At 62.1% G+C, this 21,801-nt stretch overlaps 1 protein-coding gene across 2 annotated transcripts in view; it reads right to left on the bottom strand.

The window, feature by feature from the left end:
- TFE3 (transcription factor binding to IGHM enhancer 3) overlaps window positions 1-21,801 on the bottom strand; it is a 60,782-nt gene that overhangs the window by 23,235 nt on the left and 15,746 nt on the right. For both annotated transcript variants that reach the window (XM_075581441.1, XM_075581440.1), the window contains exon 3: window positions 3,156-3,366. In XM_075581441.1, the coding sequence (XP_075437556.1) occupies window positions 3,156-3,366 (211 nt within the window). The remainder of the gene's footprint in view (window positions 1-3,155; window positions 3,367-21,801) is intronic.

The following is a 21,801-nucleotide window of genomic DNA, read 5'->3' as shown; positions in this document are numbered from 1 at the left end:
AAGGGTCTCTCAAGCCCTGTCTCTCACCCACCCACCCACCCTGTCTCTCACCCACCCACCCACCCTGTCTCTCACCCACCCACCCACCCTGTCTCTCACCCAAAACCCTGTCTTTCAACCACCCAGTCTCTCAACCCTGTCTCTCACCCACCCTGCATCTCACCCAACCATGTCACTCACCCACCCACCGTCTCTCACCCACCCATCCTGTCTCTCAAACCCAAGGTGGCACTGTGTGCTCATTTGCATGTCACTTCCCAGAATCCCTTGCTGCAGTGGGAGCACTGTATGCTGGGTGATAATGGTGAAAGGCAGGGTTGCAGACCTGTCTAAGACGTGAATGTGCTCACAAGTAATAATTTTATAACACACACATGTCCAAGAAGAAAGTCTCTCATCTGTTTCTGTAGCTGTAGGGGAGGCCTCTCTGCTCTCCTGGGTCCCCACCCTTGGGTGCTATGGAAATGTCAGTGTCCAGTATACAGGTCTTGTCCCCTTGTCTTGCTGTCAGCCTGCAGTCCTTCTGTGTGCATCAAGACATCTCTTCCTCGGGTCAGTCTAGCGTGGACTAAGGAAATCTCTTTCCTGTTTCTCAGATCAGGCTTTTTCTAACAGTCCTAATCAGCCATGTAGAGTCTGGTTGATTGCCTGTGCAATTAACCAGCACACTGCTGGATTTAGAGACATTTTTTCTCAACAGTGATAAGTCCCTGTTACAGTGTAACATTGTGTAACATTGTCTATAAGGTGTAACATTGTGTAACATTGTGTAACATTGTGTAACATTGTCTATAAGGTGTAACATTGTGTAACATTGTACCATTGACTATAAGGTGTAACATTGTACCCTTGTCTATAAGGTGTAACATTGTACCATTGTCTATAAGGTGTAACATTGTACCCTTGTCTATAAGGTGTAACATTTGTACTCATTGTACCATTGTCTATAAGGTGTAACATTGTACCATTGTACCATTGTCTATAAGGTGTAACATTGTATCATTGTCTATAAGGTGTAACACTGTGTACTCATTGTACCATTGTCTAAGGTGTAACACTGTGTACTCATTATACAATTCTCTATAAGGTGTAACACATTGTATCATTGTCTATAAGGTGTAACATTGTATCATTGTCTATAAGGTGTAACATTTGTACTCATTGTACCATTGTCTATAAGGTGTAACATTGTGCACTCATTATACCATTGTCTATAAGGTGTAACATTGTATCATTGTCTATAAGGTGTAACATTGTGTACTCATTATACCATTGTCTATAAGGTGTAACATTGTACCATTGTCTATAAGGTGTAACATTGTATCATTGTCTATAAGGTGTAACATTTGTACTCATTGTACCATTGTCTATAAGGTGTAACATTGTGTACTCATTATACCATTGTCTAAAAGGTGTAACACTGTGTATTCATTGTACAATTGTCTATAAGGTGTAACATTGTACGATTGTCTATAAGGTGTAACATTGTACGATTGTCTATAAGGTGTAACATTGTACGATTGTCTATAAGGTGTAACATTGTACGATTGTCTATAAGGTGTAACATTGTGTAACATTGTACCATTGTCTGTGTTCTGTGACATACGTGAAACTATAGAACTTGTGGTAATGTTTTTCGGATAGTGTTAGCACTCTGGGTGTTCACTGATTGACACGAGCCGAGGTCTGTAATTGCCCCCGCAGTAATGTGAGGTCTGTAATTGCCCCCACAGTAATGTGAGGTCTGTAATTGCCCCCGCAGTAATGTGAGGTCTGTAATTGCCCCCGCAGTAATGTGAGGTCTGTAATTGCCCCCGCAGTAATGTGAGGTCTGTAATTGCCCCCGCAGGAATGTGAGGTCTGTAATTGCCCCCGCAGTAATGTGAGGTCTGTAATTGCCCCCGCAGGAATGTGAGGTCTGTAATTGCCCCCGCAGTAATGTGAGTTCTGTAATTGCCCCCGCAGTAATGTGAGGTCTGTAATTGCCCCCGCAGGAATGTGATGAGGTCTGTAATTGCCCCCGCAGTAATGTGAGGTCTGTAATTGCCCCCGCAGTAATGTGAGTTCTGTAATTGCCCCCGCAGTAATGTGAGGTCTGTAATTGCCCCCGCAGGAATGTGAGGTCCGTAATTGCCCCCGCAGTAATGTGAGGTCTGTAATTGCCCCCGCAGTAATGTGAGGTCTGTAATTGCCCCCGCAGGAATGTGAGGTCTGTAATTGCCCCCGCAGGAATGTGAGGTCTGTAATTGCCCCCGCAGTAATGTGAGTTCTGTAATTGCCCCCGCAGGAATGTGAGGTCTGTAATTGCCCCCGCAGGAATGTGAGGTCTGTAATTGCCCCCGCAGGAATGTGAGGTCTGTAATTGCCCCCGCAGGAATGTGCTAATTTAGGAAAATGTACTGAATTGAATAAACGGTGCAGTGTCTGTGCCGGGGGCTCAACCCCAGTCCCCAAGCCCCCCAAACAGGTCAGCTTCTCAGGATATCCCTGCTTCAGTACAGGTGGCTGTCAAAGACTGAGCCTCTTATTGAGCCACCTGTGCTGAAGCAGGGAGTGATTGAGCCACCTGTGCTGGAGCAGGGATATCCTGAGAAGCTGACCTGTTTGGGGGGCTGGGGGACTGGGGTTGAGCCCCGGTGTAGGTGGTGCGCTGCGCTGTTTCGGGTTACCCCTCACAGAGACATGTCCTGCAGAATCCCGTACGTTGCCCCGTTACCGGAGCCCCTCCAACGGTACCAGCAGCGTCTCGTCTTAGGCCGAGCTCATGGCGGCGGCGTCGCTGCGTACGTGCGCTTGCTTCCGCGAGCACGTCCGGGACTCTTACCTGATTGCCTGTGGTAGTTCCTCAGGTGCCCGCGGTGCCGCGCACGTCGACGCTGCTACATTTTGCCGCCACAACTCAAATTGAGATTTTGGGCTGCAGTCTTGTAACGTCAGCGTCACGTGAGCTGGTTCAGCCAATGAGGGCGAACCAGCTCCGTGATGCGTTCGCACCCCCCCCCCCCAATCTCCTGCAGCTGGCGCACACATCGCTGCGCCTGCGGGAGCGACAGTCTCACTTTCTTTGAAGCAGTACGAGATGCTGTTGCAGTGCGTTAGAGTGTAAGCTCTGCAGGGTAGTTCCTCATGTCAAATACACAGCGAGGAGCTCTCACCTTTAGCACCTCCAATGGCACCTGCGTAGAGGTGGGGCGGCTGATCGCGTTGACGCTTATGGCGGGCGTTGTGATGTTGCTGCGCTCTGCCAGGATCTGCTGCTGCTCCTGCAGCTCCCTGCGCTCCTGCTCCTGCGCCTGAGCTCTCATCAGCTGCTGCCGCAGTAACACCCGCGAAGACATTGTGCCGGGCGTCTGTGCGGGCGCCTGACTGTGCGGGGAACAACAAATCAGGGGCCAGCTCCTGGCACACATACTGCAGCGGGCGCGCATACTGCTGCGGGCACACATACTGCCGCGGGCACGCATACTGCTGCGGGCACACATACTGCCGCGGGCACACATACTGCTGCGGGCACATATACTGCCGCGGGCACGCATACTGCTGCGGGCACACATACTGCCGCGGGCACACATACTGCTGCGGGCACACATACTGCCGCGGGCACACATACTGCTGCGGGCACACATACTGCCGCGGGCACGCATACTGCCGCGGGCACACATACTGCCGCGGGCACACATACTGCCGCGGGCACACATACTGCCGCGGGCACACATACTGCCGCTGGCACGCACACATACTGCCGCGGGCACGCATACTGCCGCGGGCACACATACTGCCGCGGGCACACATACTGCCGCTGGCACGCACACATACTGCCGCGGGCACACATACTGCCGCGGGCACACATACTGCCGCGGGCACACATACTGCCGCGGGCACACATACTGCCGCGGGCACACATACTGCCGCGGGCACACATACTGCCGCTGGCACGCACACATACTGCCGCGGGCACGCATACTGCTGCGGGCACACATACTGCCGCGGGCACACATACTGCCGCTGGCACGCACACATACTGCCGCGGGCACACATACTGCCGCAGGCACGCATACTGCCGCGGGCACGCACACATACTGCCGCTGGCACACATACTGCCGCGGGCACACACACATACTGCCGCGGGCACGCATACTGCCGCGGGCACACATACTGCCGCGGGCACACATACTGCCGCGGGCACGCATACTGCCGCGGGCACACATACTGCCGCTGACACACATACTGCCGCTGACACACATACTGCCGCGGGCACGCACGCATACTGCCGCGGGCACACATACTGCCGCGGGCACACATACTGCCGCGGGCACACATACTGCCGCGGGCACGCATACTGCTGCGGGCACGCATACTGCCGCTGGCACGCATACTGCCGCGGGCACGCATACTGCCGCGGGCACGCATACTGCCGCTGGCACCCATACTGCCGCTGGCACGCATACTGCCGCGGGCACGCACGCATACTGCCGCGGGCACACATACTGCCGCGGGCACACATACTGCCGCGGGCACACATACTGCCGCGGACACGCATACTGCCGCTGGCACGCACACATACTGCCGCGGGCACACATACTGCCGCGGGCACGCACACATACTGCCGCTGGCACACATACTGCCGCTGGCACGCATACTGCTGCGGGCACACATACTGCCGCTGGCACACATACTGCCGCGGACACGCATACTGCCGCTGGCACGCACACATACTGCCGCGGGCACACATACTGCCGCGGGCACGCACACATACTGCCGCTGGCACACATACTGCCGCTGGGACACATACTGCTGCGGGCACACATACTGCCGCTGGCACACATACTGCCGCTGGCACGCATACTGCCGCGGGCACGCATACTGCCGCGGGCACGCACGCATACTGCCGCTGGCACACATACTGCCGCTGGGACACATACTGCCGCGGACACGCATACTGCCGCTGGCACGCATACTGCCGCTGGCACGCATACTGCCGCTGGCACACATACTGCCGCTGGCACGCATACTGCCGCGGGCACGCACGCATACTGCCGCTGGCACACATACTGCCGCGGGCACACATACTGCCGCGGGCACACATACTGCCGCTGGGACGCATACTGCCGCTGGCACGCATACTGCCGCTGGCACGCATACTGCCGCTGGCACGCATACTGCCGCTGGCACGCATACTGCCGCGGGCACGCACGCATACTGCCGCGGGCACACATACTGCCGCGGGCACACATACTGCCGCTGGGACACATACTGCCGCGGACACGCATACTGCCGCTGGCACGCATACTGCCGCTGGCACACATACTGCCGCTGGCACGCACACATACTGCCGCGGGCACACATACTGCCGCTGGGACACATACTGCCGCTGGCACACATACTGCCGCGGGCACGCATACTGCTGCGGGCACACATACTGCCGCTGGCACACATACTGCCGCTGGCACGCACACATACTGCCGCTGGCACACATACTGCCGCTGGCACACATACTGCCGCTGGCACGCATACTGCCGCTGGCACGCATACTGCCGCTGGGACGCATACTGCCGCGGGCACGCACACATACTGCCGCTGACACACATACTGCCGCGGGCACGCACACATACTGCCGCGGGCGCGCATACTGCTGCGGGCACACATACTGCCGCTGGCACACATACTGCCGCTGGCACGCACACATACTGCCGCTGGCACACATACTGCCGCTGGCACACATACTGCCGCTGGCACGCATACTGCCGCTGGCACGCACACATACTGCCGCTGGCACACATACTGCCGCTGGCACACATACTGCCGCTGGCACACATACTGCCGCTGGCACACATACTGCCGCTGGGACGCATACTGCCGCAGGCACACATACTGCCGCTGACACACATACTGCCGCTGGCACGCATACTGCCGCTGGCACGCACACATACTGCCGCTGGCACACATACTGCCGCTGGCACACATACTGCCGCTGGCACGCATACTGCCGCTGGGACGCATACTGCCGCAGGCACGCATACTGCCGCTGGGACGCATACTGCCGCAGGCACGCATACTGCCGCGGGCACGCACGCATACTGCCGCTGGCACGCATACTGCCGCAGGCACGCATACTGCCGCTGGGACGCATACTGCCGCAGGCACGCATACTGCCGCTGGGACGCATACTGCCGCAGGCACGCATACTGCCGCGGGCACGCACGCATACTGCCGCAGGCACACATACTGCCGTGGGCACACATACTGCCGCTGGCACACATACTGCCGCTGGCACACATACTGCCGCTGGCACGCATACTGCCGCTGGCACACATACTGCCGCTGGCACGCATACTGCCGCTGGCACGCATACTGCCGCTGGCACGCATACTGCCGCTGGCACGCATACTGCCGCTGGCACGCATACTGCCGCTGGCACGCATACTGCCGCTGGCACGCATACTGCCGCTGGCACGCATACTGCCGCTGGCACACATACTGCCACGGGCACGCATACTGCCGCTGGCACACATACTGCCGCTGGCACACATACTGCCGCTGGCACGCATACTGCCGCTGGCACGCATACTGCCGCAGGCACGCATACTGCCGCTGGGACGCATACTGCCGCTGGCACGCATACTGCCGCTGGGACGCATACTGCCGCAGGCACGCATACTGCCGCGGGCACGCATACTGCCGCTGGCACACATACTGCCGCGGGCACGCATACTGCCGCGGGCACACATACTGCCGCGGGCACACATACTGCCGCTGGGACGCATACTGCCGCTGGCACACATACTGCCGCGGGCACACATACTGCCGCGGGCACGCATACTGCCGCTGGGACGCATACTGCCGCTGACACGCATACTGCCGCAGGCACGCATACTGCCGCGGGCACGCATACTGCCGCTGGGACGCATACTGCCGCTGGGACGCATACTGCCGCTGACACACATACTGCCGCAGGCACACATACTGCCGCTGACACACATACTGCCGCGGGCACACATACTGCCGCTGACACACATACTGCCGCTGGCACACATACTGCCGCGGGCACACATACTGCCGCGGGCACACATACTGCCGCTGGCACGCATACTGCCGCGGGCACGCATACTGCCGCTGACACACATACTGCCGCTGACACACATACTGCCGCGGGCACACATACTGCCGCGGGCACGCACACATACTGCCGCGGGCACACATACTGCCGCTGACACACATACTGCCGCTGACACACATACTGCCGCAGGCACACATACTGCCGCGGGCACACATACTGCCGCTGACACACATACTGCCGCAGGCACACATACTGCCGCGGGCACACATACTGCCGCGGGCACACATACTGCCGCGGGCACGCATACTGCCGCAGGCACACATACTGCCGCTGACACACATACTGCCGCGGGCACACATACTGCCGCGGGCACACATACTGCCGCGGGCACGCACACATACTGCCGCTGGCACGCATACTGCCGCTGGGACACATACTGCCGCTGGCACGCATACTGCCGCAGGCACACATACTGCCGCGGGCACACATACTGCCGCGGGCACACATACTGCCGCGGGCACGCACACATACTGCCGCTGGCACGCATACTGCCGCTGGGACACATACTGCCGCTGGCACGCATACTGCCGCGGGCACACATACTGCCGCGGGCACGCACACATACTGCCGCTGGGACACATACTGCCGCGGGCACGCACACATACTGCCGCGGGCACACATACTGCCGCGGGCACGCACACATACTGCCGCGGGCACACATACTGCCGCAGGCACGCATACTGCCGCAGGCACGCATACTGCCGCGGGCACACATACTGCCGCAGGCACGCATACTGCCGCAGGCACGCATACTGCCGCGGGCACACATACTGCCGCAGGCACACATACTGCCGCGGGCACACATACTGCCGCGGGCACACATACTGCCGCGGGCACACATACTGCCGCGGGCACGCATACTGCCGCGGGCACGCATACTGCCGCTGACACACATACTGCCGCGGGCACGCACACATACTGCCGCTGGGACGCATACTGCCGCGGGCACACATACTGCCGCCGGCACGCACACATACTGCCGCGGGCACACATACTGCCGCGGGCACACATACTGCCGCCGGCACGCACACATACTGCCGCGGGCACGCATACTGCCGCGGGCACACATACTGCCGCAGGCACACATACTGCCGCAGGCACACATACTGCCGCTGGGACACATACTGCCGCGGGCACACATACTGCCGCGGGCACACATACTGCCGCGGGCACGCATACTGCCGCTGACACACATACTGCCGCTGACACACATACTGCCGTGGGCACACATACTGCCGCTGGCACACATACTGCCGCTGGCACGCACACATACTGCCGCTGGCACACATACTGCCACGGGCACAAATACTGCCGCTGACACACATACTGCCGCGGGCACACATACTGCCGCTGACACACATACTGCCGCTGACACACATACTGCCGCGGGCACACATACTGCCGCGGGCACGCACACATACTGCCGCTGGCACGCATACTGCCGCTGACACACATACTGCCGCTGACACACATACTGCCGTGGGCACACATACTGCCGCTGGCACACATACTGCCGCTGGCACGCACACATACTGCCGCTGGCACACATACTGCCACGTGCACGCATACTGCCGCTGGCACACATACTGCCGCTGGCACACATACTGCCGCAGGCACGCACACATACTGCCGCTGACACACATACTGCCGCTGACACACATACTGCCGCTGGCACACATACTGCCGCAGGCACGCACACATACTGCCGCTGACACACATACTGCCGCTGGCACACATACTGCCGCTGACACACATACTGCCGCTGACACACATACTGCCGCTGGCACACATACTGCCGCTGACACACATACTGCCGCTGGCACACATACTGCCGCTGGCACGCACACATACTGCCGCAGGCACACATACTGCCGCTGGCACACATACTGCCGCTGGCACACATACTGCCGCTGGCACGCATACTGCCGCAGGCACGCATACTGCCGCTGACACACATACTGCCGCTGACACACATACTGCCGCTGACACACATACTGGCGCGGGCACACATACTGCCGCGGGCACGCACACATACTGCCGCGGGCACGCACACATACTGCCGCGGGCACGCACACATACTGCCGCGGGCACGCACACATACTGCCGCTGACACACATACTGCCGCTGACACACATACTGCCGCGGGCACGCACACATACTGCCGCTGACACACATACTGCCGCGGGCACGCACACATACTGCCGCTGACACACATACTGCCGCTGACACGCATATTGCCGCGGGCACGCACACATACTGCCGCTGACACACATACTGCCGCGGGCACGCACACATACTGCCGCGGGCACACATACTGCCGCGGGCACGCACACATACTGCCGCGGGCACACATACTGCCGCGGGCACGCATACTGCCGCAGGCACGCATACTGCCGCGGGCACACATACTGCCGCTGGCACGCACACATACTGCCGCGGGCACACATACTGCCGCGGGCACGCACACATACTGCCGCTGGCACACATACTGCCGCTGGGACGCATACTGCTGCGGGCACACATACTGCCGCTGGCACACATACTGCCGCTGGCACGCATACTGCCGCGGGCACGCATACTGCCGCGGGCACGCACGCATACTGCCGCGGGCACACATACTGCCGCTGGGACACATACTGCCGCTGGCACGCATACTGCCGCTGGCACGCATACTGCCGCTGGCACACATACTGCCGCTGGCACGCATACTGCCGCGGGCACGCACGCATACTGCCGCGGGCACACATACTGCCGCGGGCACACATACTGCCGCTGGGACACATACTGCCGCGGACACGCATACTGCCGCTGGCACGCATACTGCCGCTGGCACGCATACTGCCGCTGGCACACATACTGCCGCTGGCACGCATACTGCCGCGGGCACGCACGCATACTGCCGCTGGCACACATACTGCCGCGGGCACACATACTGCCGCTGGCACGCATACTGCCGCGGGCACACATACTGCCGCTGGCACGCATACTGCCGCTGGCACGCACACATACTGCCGCTGGCACACATACTGCCGCTGGCACACATACTGCCGCTGGCACACATACTGCCGCTGGCACACATACTGCCGCTGGGACGCATACTGCCGCAGGCACACATACTGCCGCTGACACACATACTGCCGCTGGCACGCATACTGCCGCTGGCACGCACACATACTGCCGCTGGCACACATACTGCCGCTGGCACACATACTGCCGCTGGCACACATACTGCCGCTGGCACACATACTGCCGCTGGGACGCATACTGCCGCTGGCACGCATACTGCCGCTGGGACGCATACTGCCGCAGGCACGCATACTGCCGCTGGGACGCATACTGCCGCAGGCACGCATACTGCCGCTGGCACGCATACTGCCGCTGGCACGCATACTGCCGCGGGCACACATACTGCCGCTGGCACGCATACTGCCGCAGGCACACATACTGCCGCTGGCACACATACTGCCGCTGGCACACATACTGCCGCTGGCACACATACTGCCGCTGGCACGCATACTGCCGCTGGGACGCATACTGCCGCTGGCACGCATACTGCCGCTGGGACGCATACTGCCGCAGGCACGCATACTGCCGCGGGCACGCATACTGCCGCGGGCACGCATACTGCCGCGGGCACGCATACTGCCGCGGGCACGCATACTGCCGCGGGCACGCATACTGCCGCTGGGACACATACTGCCGCAGGCACGCATACTGCCGCGGGCACGCATACTGCCGCTGGCACGCATACTGCCGCTGACACGCATACTGCCGCAGGCACACATACTGCCGCTGACACACATACTGCCGCTGGCACACATACTGCCGCGGGCACGCATACTGCCGCGGGCACGCATACTGCCGCTGACACGCATACTGCCGCAGGCACACATACTGCCGCTGACACACATACTGCCGCTGGCACACATACTGCCGCAGGCACGCATACTGCCGCGGGCACGCACACATACTGCCGCGGGCACGCACACATACTGCCGCTGGGACGCATACTGCCGCTGGGACGCATACTGCCGCTGACACGCATACTGCCGCAGGCACACATACTGCCGCTGACACACATACTGCCGCGGGCACACATACTGCCGCTGACACACATACTGCCGCTGGCACACATACTGCCGCGGGCACACATACTGCCGCGGGCACACATACTGCCGCTGGCACGCATACTGCCGCGGGCACGCATACTGCCGCTGACACACATACTGCCGCTGACACACATACTGCCGCGGGCACACATACTGCCGCGGGCACGCACACATACTGCCGCGGGCACACATACTGCCGCTGACACACATACTGCCGCTGACACACATACTGCCGCAGGCACACATTCTGCCGCGGGCACACATACTGCCGCTGACACACATACTGCCGCAGGCACACATACTGCCGCGGGCACACATACTGCCGCGGGCACACATACTGCCGCGGGCACGCATACTGCCGCAGGCACACATACTGCCGCTGACACACATACTGCCGCGGGCACACATACTGCCGCGGGCACGCACACATACTGCCGCTGGCACGCATACTGCCGCTGGGACACATACTGCCGCTGGCACGCATACTGCCGCGGGCACACATACTGCCGCGGGCACGCACACATACTGCCGCTGGGACACATACTGCCGCGGGCACGCACACATACTGCCGCGGGCACACATACTGCCGCGGGCACGCACACATACTGCCGCGGGCACACATACTGCCGCAGGCACGCATACTGCCGCAGGCACGCATACTGCCGCGGGCACACATACTGCCGCAGGCACGCATACTGCCGCGGGCACGCATACTGCCGCGGGCACGCATACTGCCGCGGGCACACATACTGCCGCGGGCACACATACTGCCGCGGGCACACATACTGCCGCGGGCACACATACTGCCGCGGGCACGCATACTGCCGCGGGCACACATACTGCCGCTGACACACATACTGCCGCGGGCACGCACACATACTGCCGCTGGGACGCATACTGCCGCGGGCAAACATACTGCCGCCGGCACGCACACATACTGCCGCGGGCACACATACTGCCGCGGGCACGCATACTGCCGCGGGCACGCATACTGCTGCGGGCACACATACTGCCGCAGGCACGCATACTGCCGCGGGCACGCATACTGCCGCGGGCACGCATACTGCCGCAGGCACACATACTGCCGCGGGCACACATACAGCCGCGGGCACACATACTGCCGCTGACACACATACTGCCGCTGACACACATACTGCCGCTGACACACATACTGCCGCGGGCACACATACTGCCGCGGGCACACATACTGCCGCAGGCACACATACTGCCGCAGGCACACATACTGCCGCTGGGACACATACTGCCGCGGGCACACATACTGCCGCGGGCACGCACACATACTGCCGCTGGCACGCATACTGCCGCTGGCACACATACTGCCGCGGGCACACATACTGCCGCAGGCACACATACTGCCGCGGGCACGCACACATACTGCCGCAGGCACGCATACTGCCGCGGGCACGCATACTGCCGCTGGCACACATACTGCCGCTGACACACATACTGCCGCGGGCACACATACTGCCGCAGGCACACATACTGCCGCAGGCACACATACTGCCGCTGGCACACATACTGCCGCTGGGACACATACTGCCGCGGGCACACATACTGCCGCGGGCACGCATACTGCCGCTGGCACACATACTGCCGCGGGCACGCATACTGCCGCGGGCACACATACTGCCGCAGGCACACATACTGCCGCAGGCACACATACTGCCGCTGGGACACATACTGCCGCGGGCACACATACTGCCGCGGGCACACATACTGCCGCGGGCACACATACTGCCGCGGGCACGCATACTGCCGCTGACACACATACTGCCGCTGACACACATACTGCCGTGGGCACACATACTGCCGCTGGCACACATACTGCCGCTGGCACGCACACATACTGCCGCTGGCACACATACTGCCACGGGCACACATACTGCCGCTGACACACATACTGCCGCGGGCACACATACTGCCGCTGACACACATACTGCCGCTGACACACATACTGCCGCGGGCACACATACTGCCGCGGGCACGCACACATACTGCCGCTGGCACGCATACTGCCGCTGACACACATACTGCCGCTGACACACATACTGCCGTGGGCACACATACTGCCGCTGGCACACATACTGCCGCTGGCACGCACACATACTGCCGCTGGCACACATACTGCCACGGGCACGCATACTGCCGCTGGCACACATACTGCCGCTGACACACATACTGCCGCTGGCACACATACTGCCGCAGGCACGCACACATACTGCCGCTGACACACATACTGCCGCTGACACACATACTGCCGCTGGCACACATACTGCCGCAGGCACGCACACATACTGCCGCTGACACACATACTGCCGCTGGCACACATACTGCCGCTGACACACATACTGCCGCTGGCACACATACTGCCGCTGACACACATACTGCCGCTGGCACACATACTGCCGCTGGCACGCACACATACTGCCGCAGGCACACATACTGCCGCTGGCACACATACTGCCGCTGGCACACATACTGCCGCTGGCACGCATACTGCCGCAGGCACGCATACTGCCGCTGACACACATACTGCCGCTGACACACATACTGCCGCTGACACACATACTGGCGCGGGCACACATACTGCCGCGGGCACGCACACATACTGCCGCGGGCACGCACACATACTGCCGCGGGCACGCACACATACTGCCGCGGGCACGCACACATACTGCCGCTGACACACATACTGCCGCTGACACACATACTGCCGCGGGCACGCACACATACTGCCGCTGACACACATACTGCCGCGGGCACGCACACATACTGCCGCTGACACACATACTGCCGCTGACACGCATATTGCCGCGGGCACGCACACATACTGCCGCTGACACACATACTGCCGCGGGCACGCACACATACTGCCGCGGGCACACATACTGCCGCGGGCACGCACACATACTGCCGCTGACACACATACTGCCGCGGGCACACATACTGCCGCGGGCACGCACACATACTGCCGCTGACACACATACTGCCGCTGGCACGCATACTGCCGCGGGCACACATACTGCCGCTGACACACATACTGCCGCGGGCACGCACACATACTGCCGCGGGCACGCACACATACTGCCGCGGGCACGCACACATACTGCCGCGGGCACGCACACATACTGCCGCGGGCACGCACACATACTGCCGCTGACACACATACTGCCGCGGGCACACATACTGCCGCGGGCACACATACTGCCGCTGACACACATACTGCCGCGGGCACGCACACATACTGCCGCTGACACACATACTGCCGCGGGCACACATACTGCCGCTGACACACATACTGCCGCGGGCACGCACGCATACTGCCGCTGGCACACATACTGCCGCTGGCACACATACTGCCGCGGGCACACATACTGCCGCAGGCACACATACTGCCGCGGGCACACATACTGCCGCGGGCACACATACTGCCGCGGGCACACATACTGCCGCTGGCACACATACTGCCGCGGGCACACATACTGCCGCGGGCACACATACTGCCGCTGACACACATACTGCCGCTAGCACACATACTGCCGCGGGCACACATACTGCCGCTGACACACATACTGCCGCTGGCACACATACTGCCGCTGGCACACATACTGCCGCGGGCACACATACTGCCGCGGGCACACATACTGCCGCGGGCACACATACTGCCGCTGACACACATACTGCCGCTGGCACACATACTGCCGCTGGCACGCATACTGCCGCGGGCACACATACTGCCGCTGGCACACATACTGCCGCTGGCACACATACTGCCGCTGGCACGCATACTGCCGCGGGCACACATACTGCCGCGGGCACACATACTGCCGCTGGCACACATACTGCCGCTGGCACACATACTGCCGCAGGCACACATACTGCCGCGGGCACGCACACATACTGCCACGGGCACACATACTGCCGCGGGCACACATACTGCCGCAGGCACACATACTGCCGCTGACACACATACTGCCGCGGGCACACATACTGCCGCGGGCACGCACACATACTGCCGCTGGGACACATACTGCCGCGGGCACACATACTGCCGCAGGCACACATACTGCCGCTGACACACATACTGCCGCGGGCACGCACACATACTGCCGCGGGCACGCACACATACTGCCGCTGACACACATACTGCCGCTGACACACATACTGCCGCGGGCACGCACACATACTGCCGCTGACACACATACTGCCGCGGGCACGCACACATACTGCCGCTGACACACATACTGCCGCGGGCACGCACACATACTGCCGCTGACACACATACTGCCGCGGGCACACATACTGCCGCTGGGACACATACTGCCGCTGACACACATACTGCCGCGGGCACGCACACATACTGCCGCTGACACACATACTGCCGCTGGCACGCACACATACTGCCGCGGGCACACATACTGCCGCGGGCACGCACACATACTGCCGCTGACACACATACTGCCGCTGGCACGCACACATACTGCCGCTGACACACATACTGCCGCGGGCACGCACACATACTGCCGCTGACACACATACTGCCGCTGGCACGCACACATACTGCCGCTGGCACACATACTGCCGCGGGCACGCACACATACTGCCGCGGGCACGCACGCATACTGCCGCTGGCACACATACTGCCGCGGGCACGCATACTGCCGCGGGCACGCATACTGCCGCGGGCACGCATACTGCCGCTGACACACATACTGCCGCGGGCACACATACTGCCGCTGACACGCATACTGCCGCTGACACGCATACTGCCGCTGGCACGCATACTGCCGCTGGCACGCATACTGCCGCGGGCACGCATACTGCCGCTGGCACGCATACTGCCGCTGGCACGCATACTGCCGCTGGCACGCATACTGCCGCTGGCACGCATACTGCCGCTGGGACGCATACTGCCGCTGGCACGCATACTGCCGCGGGCACGCATACTGCCGCGGGCACGCATACTGCCGCTGGCACGCATACTGCCGCTGGCACGCATACTGCCGCTGGTACGCATACTGCCGCTGGCACGCATACTGCCGCTGGCACGCATACTGCCGCGGGCACACATACTGCCGCTGACACACATACTGCCGCGGACACACATACTGCCGCTGGCACGCATACTGCCGCGGGCACGCATACTGCCGCTGGCACACATACTGCCGCTGGCACACATACTGCCGCGGGCACACATACTGCCGCTGGCACGCATACTGCCGCTGGGACGCATACTGCCGCGGGCACACATACTGCCGCTGGCACACATACTGCCGCTGACACACATACTGCCGCTGGCACGCATACTGCCGCTGGCACGCATACTGCCGCTGGCACGCATACTGCCGCTGGCACGCATACTGCCGCTGGCACGCATACTGCCGCTGGCACGCATACTGCCGCGGGCACGCATACTGCCGCGGGCACACATACTGCCGCGGGCACACATACTGCCGCGGGCACACATACTGCCGCGGGCACACATACTGCCGCGGGCACGCACACATACTGCCGCGGGCACACATACTGCCGCTGGCACGCACACATACTGCCGCTGGGACACATACTGCCGCGGGCACACATACTGCCGCTGGGACACATACTGCCGCGGGCACACATACTGCCGCTGGGACACATACTGCCGCAGGCACACATACTGCCGCGGGCACACATACTGCCGCTGGGACACATACTGCCGCTGGGACACATACTGCCGCGGGCACGCACACATACTGCCGCGGGCACACATACTGCCGCTGGCACGCATACTGCCGCGGGCACACATACTGCCGCTGGGACACATACTGCCGCTGACACACATACTGCCGCTGACACACATACTGCCGCTGACACACATACTGCCGCGGGCACACATACTGCCGCGGGCACACATACTGCCGCGGGCACGCACACATACTGCCGCTGGGACACATACTGCCGCGGGCACACATACTGCCGCGGGCACACATACTGCCGCTGACACACATACTGCCGCTGACACACATACTGCCGCGGGCACACATACTGCCGCTGGCACACATACTGCCGCTGGGACGCATACTGCCGCGGGCACGCATACTGCCGCTGGGACGCATACTGCCGCGGGCACACATACTGCCGCTGGCACACATACTGCCGCGGGCACACATACTGCCGCGGGCACGCATACTGCCGCGGGCACGCACACATACTGCCGCGGGCACACATACTGCCGCTGGGACGCATACTGCCGCTGGGACACATACTGCCGCAGGCACGCATACTGCCGCTGGCACGCACACATACTGCCGCTGGGACACATACTGCCGCTGGCACACATACTGCCGCTGACACACATACTGCCGCGGGCACACATACTGCCGCGGGCACACATACTGCCGCTGGCACACATACTGCCACGGGCACGCACACATACTGCCGCGGGCACGCATACTGCCGCGGGCACGCATACTGCCGCGGGCACACATACTGCCGCGGGCACACATACTGCCGCAGGCACGCACACATACTGCCGCTGGCACGCACACATACTGCCGCGGGCACACATACTGCCGCGGGCACACATACTGCCGCAGGCACGCACACATACTGCCGCTGGCACGCACACATACTGCCGCGGGCACACATACTGCCGCGGGCACGCACACATACTGCCGCTGGCACGCACACATACTGCCGCGGGCACACATACTGCCGCAGGCACGCACACATACTGCCGCGGGCACGCACACATACTGCCGCTGACACACATACTGCCGCTGGCACACATACTGCCGCGGGCACACATACTGCCGCAGGCACACATACTGCCGCTGGCACGCATACTGCCGCTGGCACGCACACATACTGCCGCGGGCACACATACTGCCGCTGGGACGCATACTGCCGCGGGCACGCATACTGCCGCGGGCACACATACTGCCGCTGGCACGCATACTGCCACTGGGACGCATACTGCCGCTGGCACGCATACTGCCGCGGGCACGCATACTGCCGCGGGCACGCATACTGCCGCTGGCACGCATACTGCCGCTGGCACGCATACTGCCGCTGGCACGCATACTGCCGCTGGCACACATACTGCCGCTGGCACACATACTGCCGCTGGCACACATACTGCCGCGGGCACACATACTGCCGCTGACACACATACTGCCGCGGACACACATACTGCCGCTGGCACGCATACTGCCGCTGGCACACATACTGCCGCTGGCACACATACTGCCGCGGGCACACATACTGCCGCTGACACACATACTGCCGCGGACACACATACTGCCGCTGGCACGCATACTGCCGCGGGCACGCATACTGCCGCTGGCACACATACTGCCGCTGGCACACATACTGCCGCTGGCACGCATACTGCCGCTGGCACGCATACTGCCGCTGGGACGCATACTGCCGCTGGCACACATACTGCCGCTGACACACATACTGCCGCGGGCACACATACTGCCGCGGGCACACATACTGCCGCTGGCACACATACTGCCACGGGCACGCACACATACTGCCGCGGGCACGCATACTGCCGCGGGCACGCATACTGCCGCGGGCACACATACTGCCGCGGGCACACATACTGCCGCAGGCACGCACACATACTGCCGCTGGCACGCACACATACTGCCGCGGGCACACATACTGCCGCGGGCACACATACTGCCGCAGGCACGCACACATACTGCCGCTGGCACGCACACATACTGCCGCGGGCACACATACTGCCGCAGGCACGCACACATACTGCCGCGGGCACGCACACATACTGCCGCTGACACACATACTGCCGCTGGCACACATACTGCCGCGGGCACACATACTGCCGCAGGCACACATACTGCCGCTGGCACGCATACTGCCGCTGGCACGCACACATACTGCCGCGGGCACACATACTGCCGCTGGGACGCATACTGCTGCGGGCACGCATACTGCCGCGGGCACACATACTGCCGCTGGCACACATACTGCCGCTGGGACACATACTGCCGCGGGCACACATACTGCCGCGGGCACGCATACTGCAGCGGGCACACATACTGCCGCTGGCACACATACTGCCGCTGACACACATACTGCAGCGGGCACACATACTGCCGCGGGCACACATACTGCCGCGGGCACGCACACATACTGCCGCGGGCACACATACTGCCGCGGGCACACATACTGCCGCAAACACACATACTGCCGCTGACACACATACTGCCGCAGGCACACATACTGCCGCGGGCACACATACTGCCGCGGGCACACATACTGCCGCGGGCACACATACTGCCGCTGGCACACATACTGCCGCAGACACACATACTGCCGCGGGCACACATACTGCCGCGGGCACGCATACTGCCGCGGGCACGCATACTGCCGCGGGCACGCATACTGCCGCTGGGACACATACTGCCGCTGACACACATACTGCCGCTGGCACACATACTGCCGCTGGCACGCATACTGCCGCTGGCACGCATACTGCCGCTGGCACGCATACTGCCGCGGGCACGCATACTGCCGCGGGCACGCATACTGCCGCGGGCACACATACTGCCGCGGGCACACATACTGCCGCGGGCACACATACTGCCGCTGGGACACATACTGCCGCGGGCACGCACACATACTGCCGCGGGCACACATACTGCCGCTGGCACGCATACTGCCGCTGGCACGCACACATACTGCCGCTGGGACACATACTGCCGCGGGCACACATACTGCCGCTGGGACACATACTGCCGCGGGCACACATACTGCCGCTGGGACACATACTGCCGCAGGCACACATACTGCCGCGGGCACACATACTGCCGCTGGGACACATACTGCCGCTGGGACACATACTGCCGCTGGGACACATACTGCCGCGGGCACGCACACATACTGCCGCGGGCACACATACTGCCGCTGGCACGCATACTGCCGCGGGCACACATACTGCCGCGGGCACACATACTGCCGCTGACACACATACTGCCGCTGACACACATACTGCCGCTGGGACACATACTGCCGCTGGCACACATACTGCCGCGGGCACACATACTGCCGCGGGCACACATACTGCCGCGGGCACGCACACATACTGCCGCTGGGACACATACTGCCGCGGGCACACATACTGCCGCGGGCACACATACTGCCGCTGACACACATACTGCCGCTGACACACATACTGCCGCGGGCACACATACTGCCGCTGGCACACATACTGCCGCTGGGACGCATACTGCCGCGGGCACGCATACTGCCGCTGGGACGCATACTGCCGCGGGCACACATACTGCCGCTGGCACACATACTGCCGCTGGCACACATACTGCCGCTGGCACACATACTGCCGCGGGCACGCATACTGCCGCGGGCACGCATACTGCCGCGGGCACGCACACATACTGCCGCGGGCACACATACTGCCGCTGGGACGCATACTGCCGCTGGGACGCATACTGCCGCAGGCACGCATACTGCCGCTGGCACGCATACTGCCGCTGGGACGCATACTGCCGCTGGCACACATACTGCCGCTGACACACATACTGCCGCGGGCACACATACTGCCGCGGGCACACATACTGCCGCTGGCACACATACTGCCACGGGCACGCACACATACTGCCGCGGGCACGCATACTGCCGCGGGCACGCATACTGCCGCGGGCACACATACTGCCGCGGGCACACATACTGCCGCAGGCACGCACACATACTGCCGCTGGCACGCACACATACTGCCGCGGGCACACATACTGCCGCGGGCACACATACTGCCGCAGGCACGCACACATACTGCCGCGGGCACACACACATACTGCCGCGGGCACACATACTGCCGCAGGCACGCACACATACTGCCGCGGGCACGCACACATACTGCCGCTGACACACATACTGCCGCTGGCACACATACTGCCGCGGGCACACATACTGCCGCAGGCACACATACTGCCGCTGGCACGCATACTGCCGCTGGCACGCACACATACTGCCGCGGGCACACATACTGCCGCTGGGACGCATACTGCCGCGGGCACGCATACTGCCGCGGGCACACATACTGCCGCTGGCACACATACTGCCGCTGGGACACATACTGCCGCGGGCACACATACTGCCGCGGGCACGCATACTGCAGCGGGCACACATACTGCCGCTGGCACACATACTGCCGCTGACACACATACTGCAGCGGGCACACATACTGCCGCGGGCACACATACTGCCGCGGGCACGCACACATACTGCTGCGGGCACACATACTGCCGCGGGCACACATACTGCCGCGGGCACACATACTGCCGCTGACACACATACTGCCGCTGACACACATACTGCCGCGGGCACACATACTGCCGCTGGCACACATACTGCCGCTGGGACGCATACTGCCGCGGGCACGCATACTGCCGCGGGCACACATACTGCCGCTGGCACACATACTGCCGCTGGCACACATACTGCCGCTGGCACACATACTGCCGCGGGCACGCATACTGCCGCGGGCACGCATACTGCCGCGGGCACGCACACATACTGCCGCGGGCA

This window comes from Ascaphus truei, unplaced genomic scaffold (genome assembly GCF_040206685.1).
Source record: "Ascaphus truei isolate aAscTru1 unplaced genomic scaffold, aAscTru1.hap1 HAP1_SCAFFOLD_1319, whole genome shotgun sequence".
Taxonomy (NCBI): Eukaryota; Metazoa; Chordata; class Amphibia; order Anura; family Ascaphidae; genus Ascaphus; species Ascaphus truei.
Note: the sequence above shows the minus strand (reverse complement) of the source record. Positions and strands in the feature narration are given on the sequence as shown.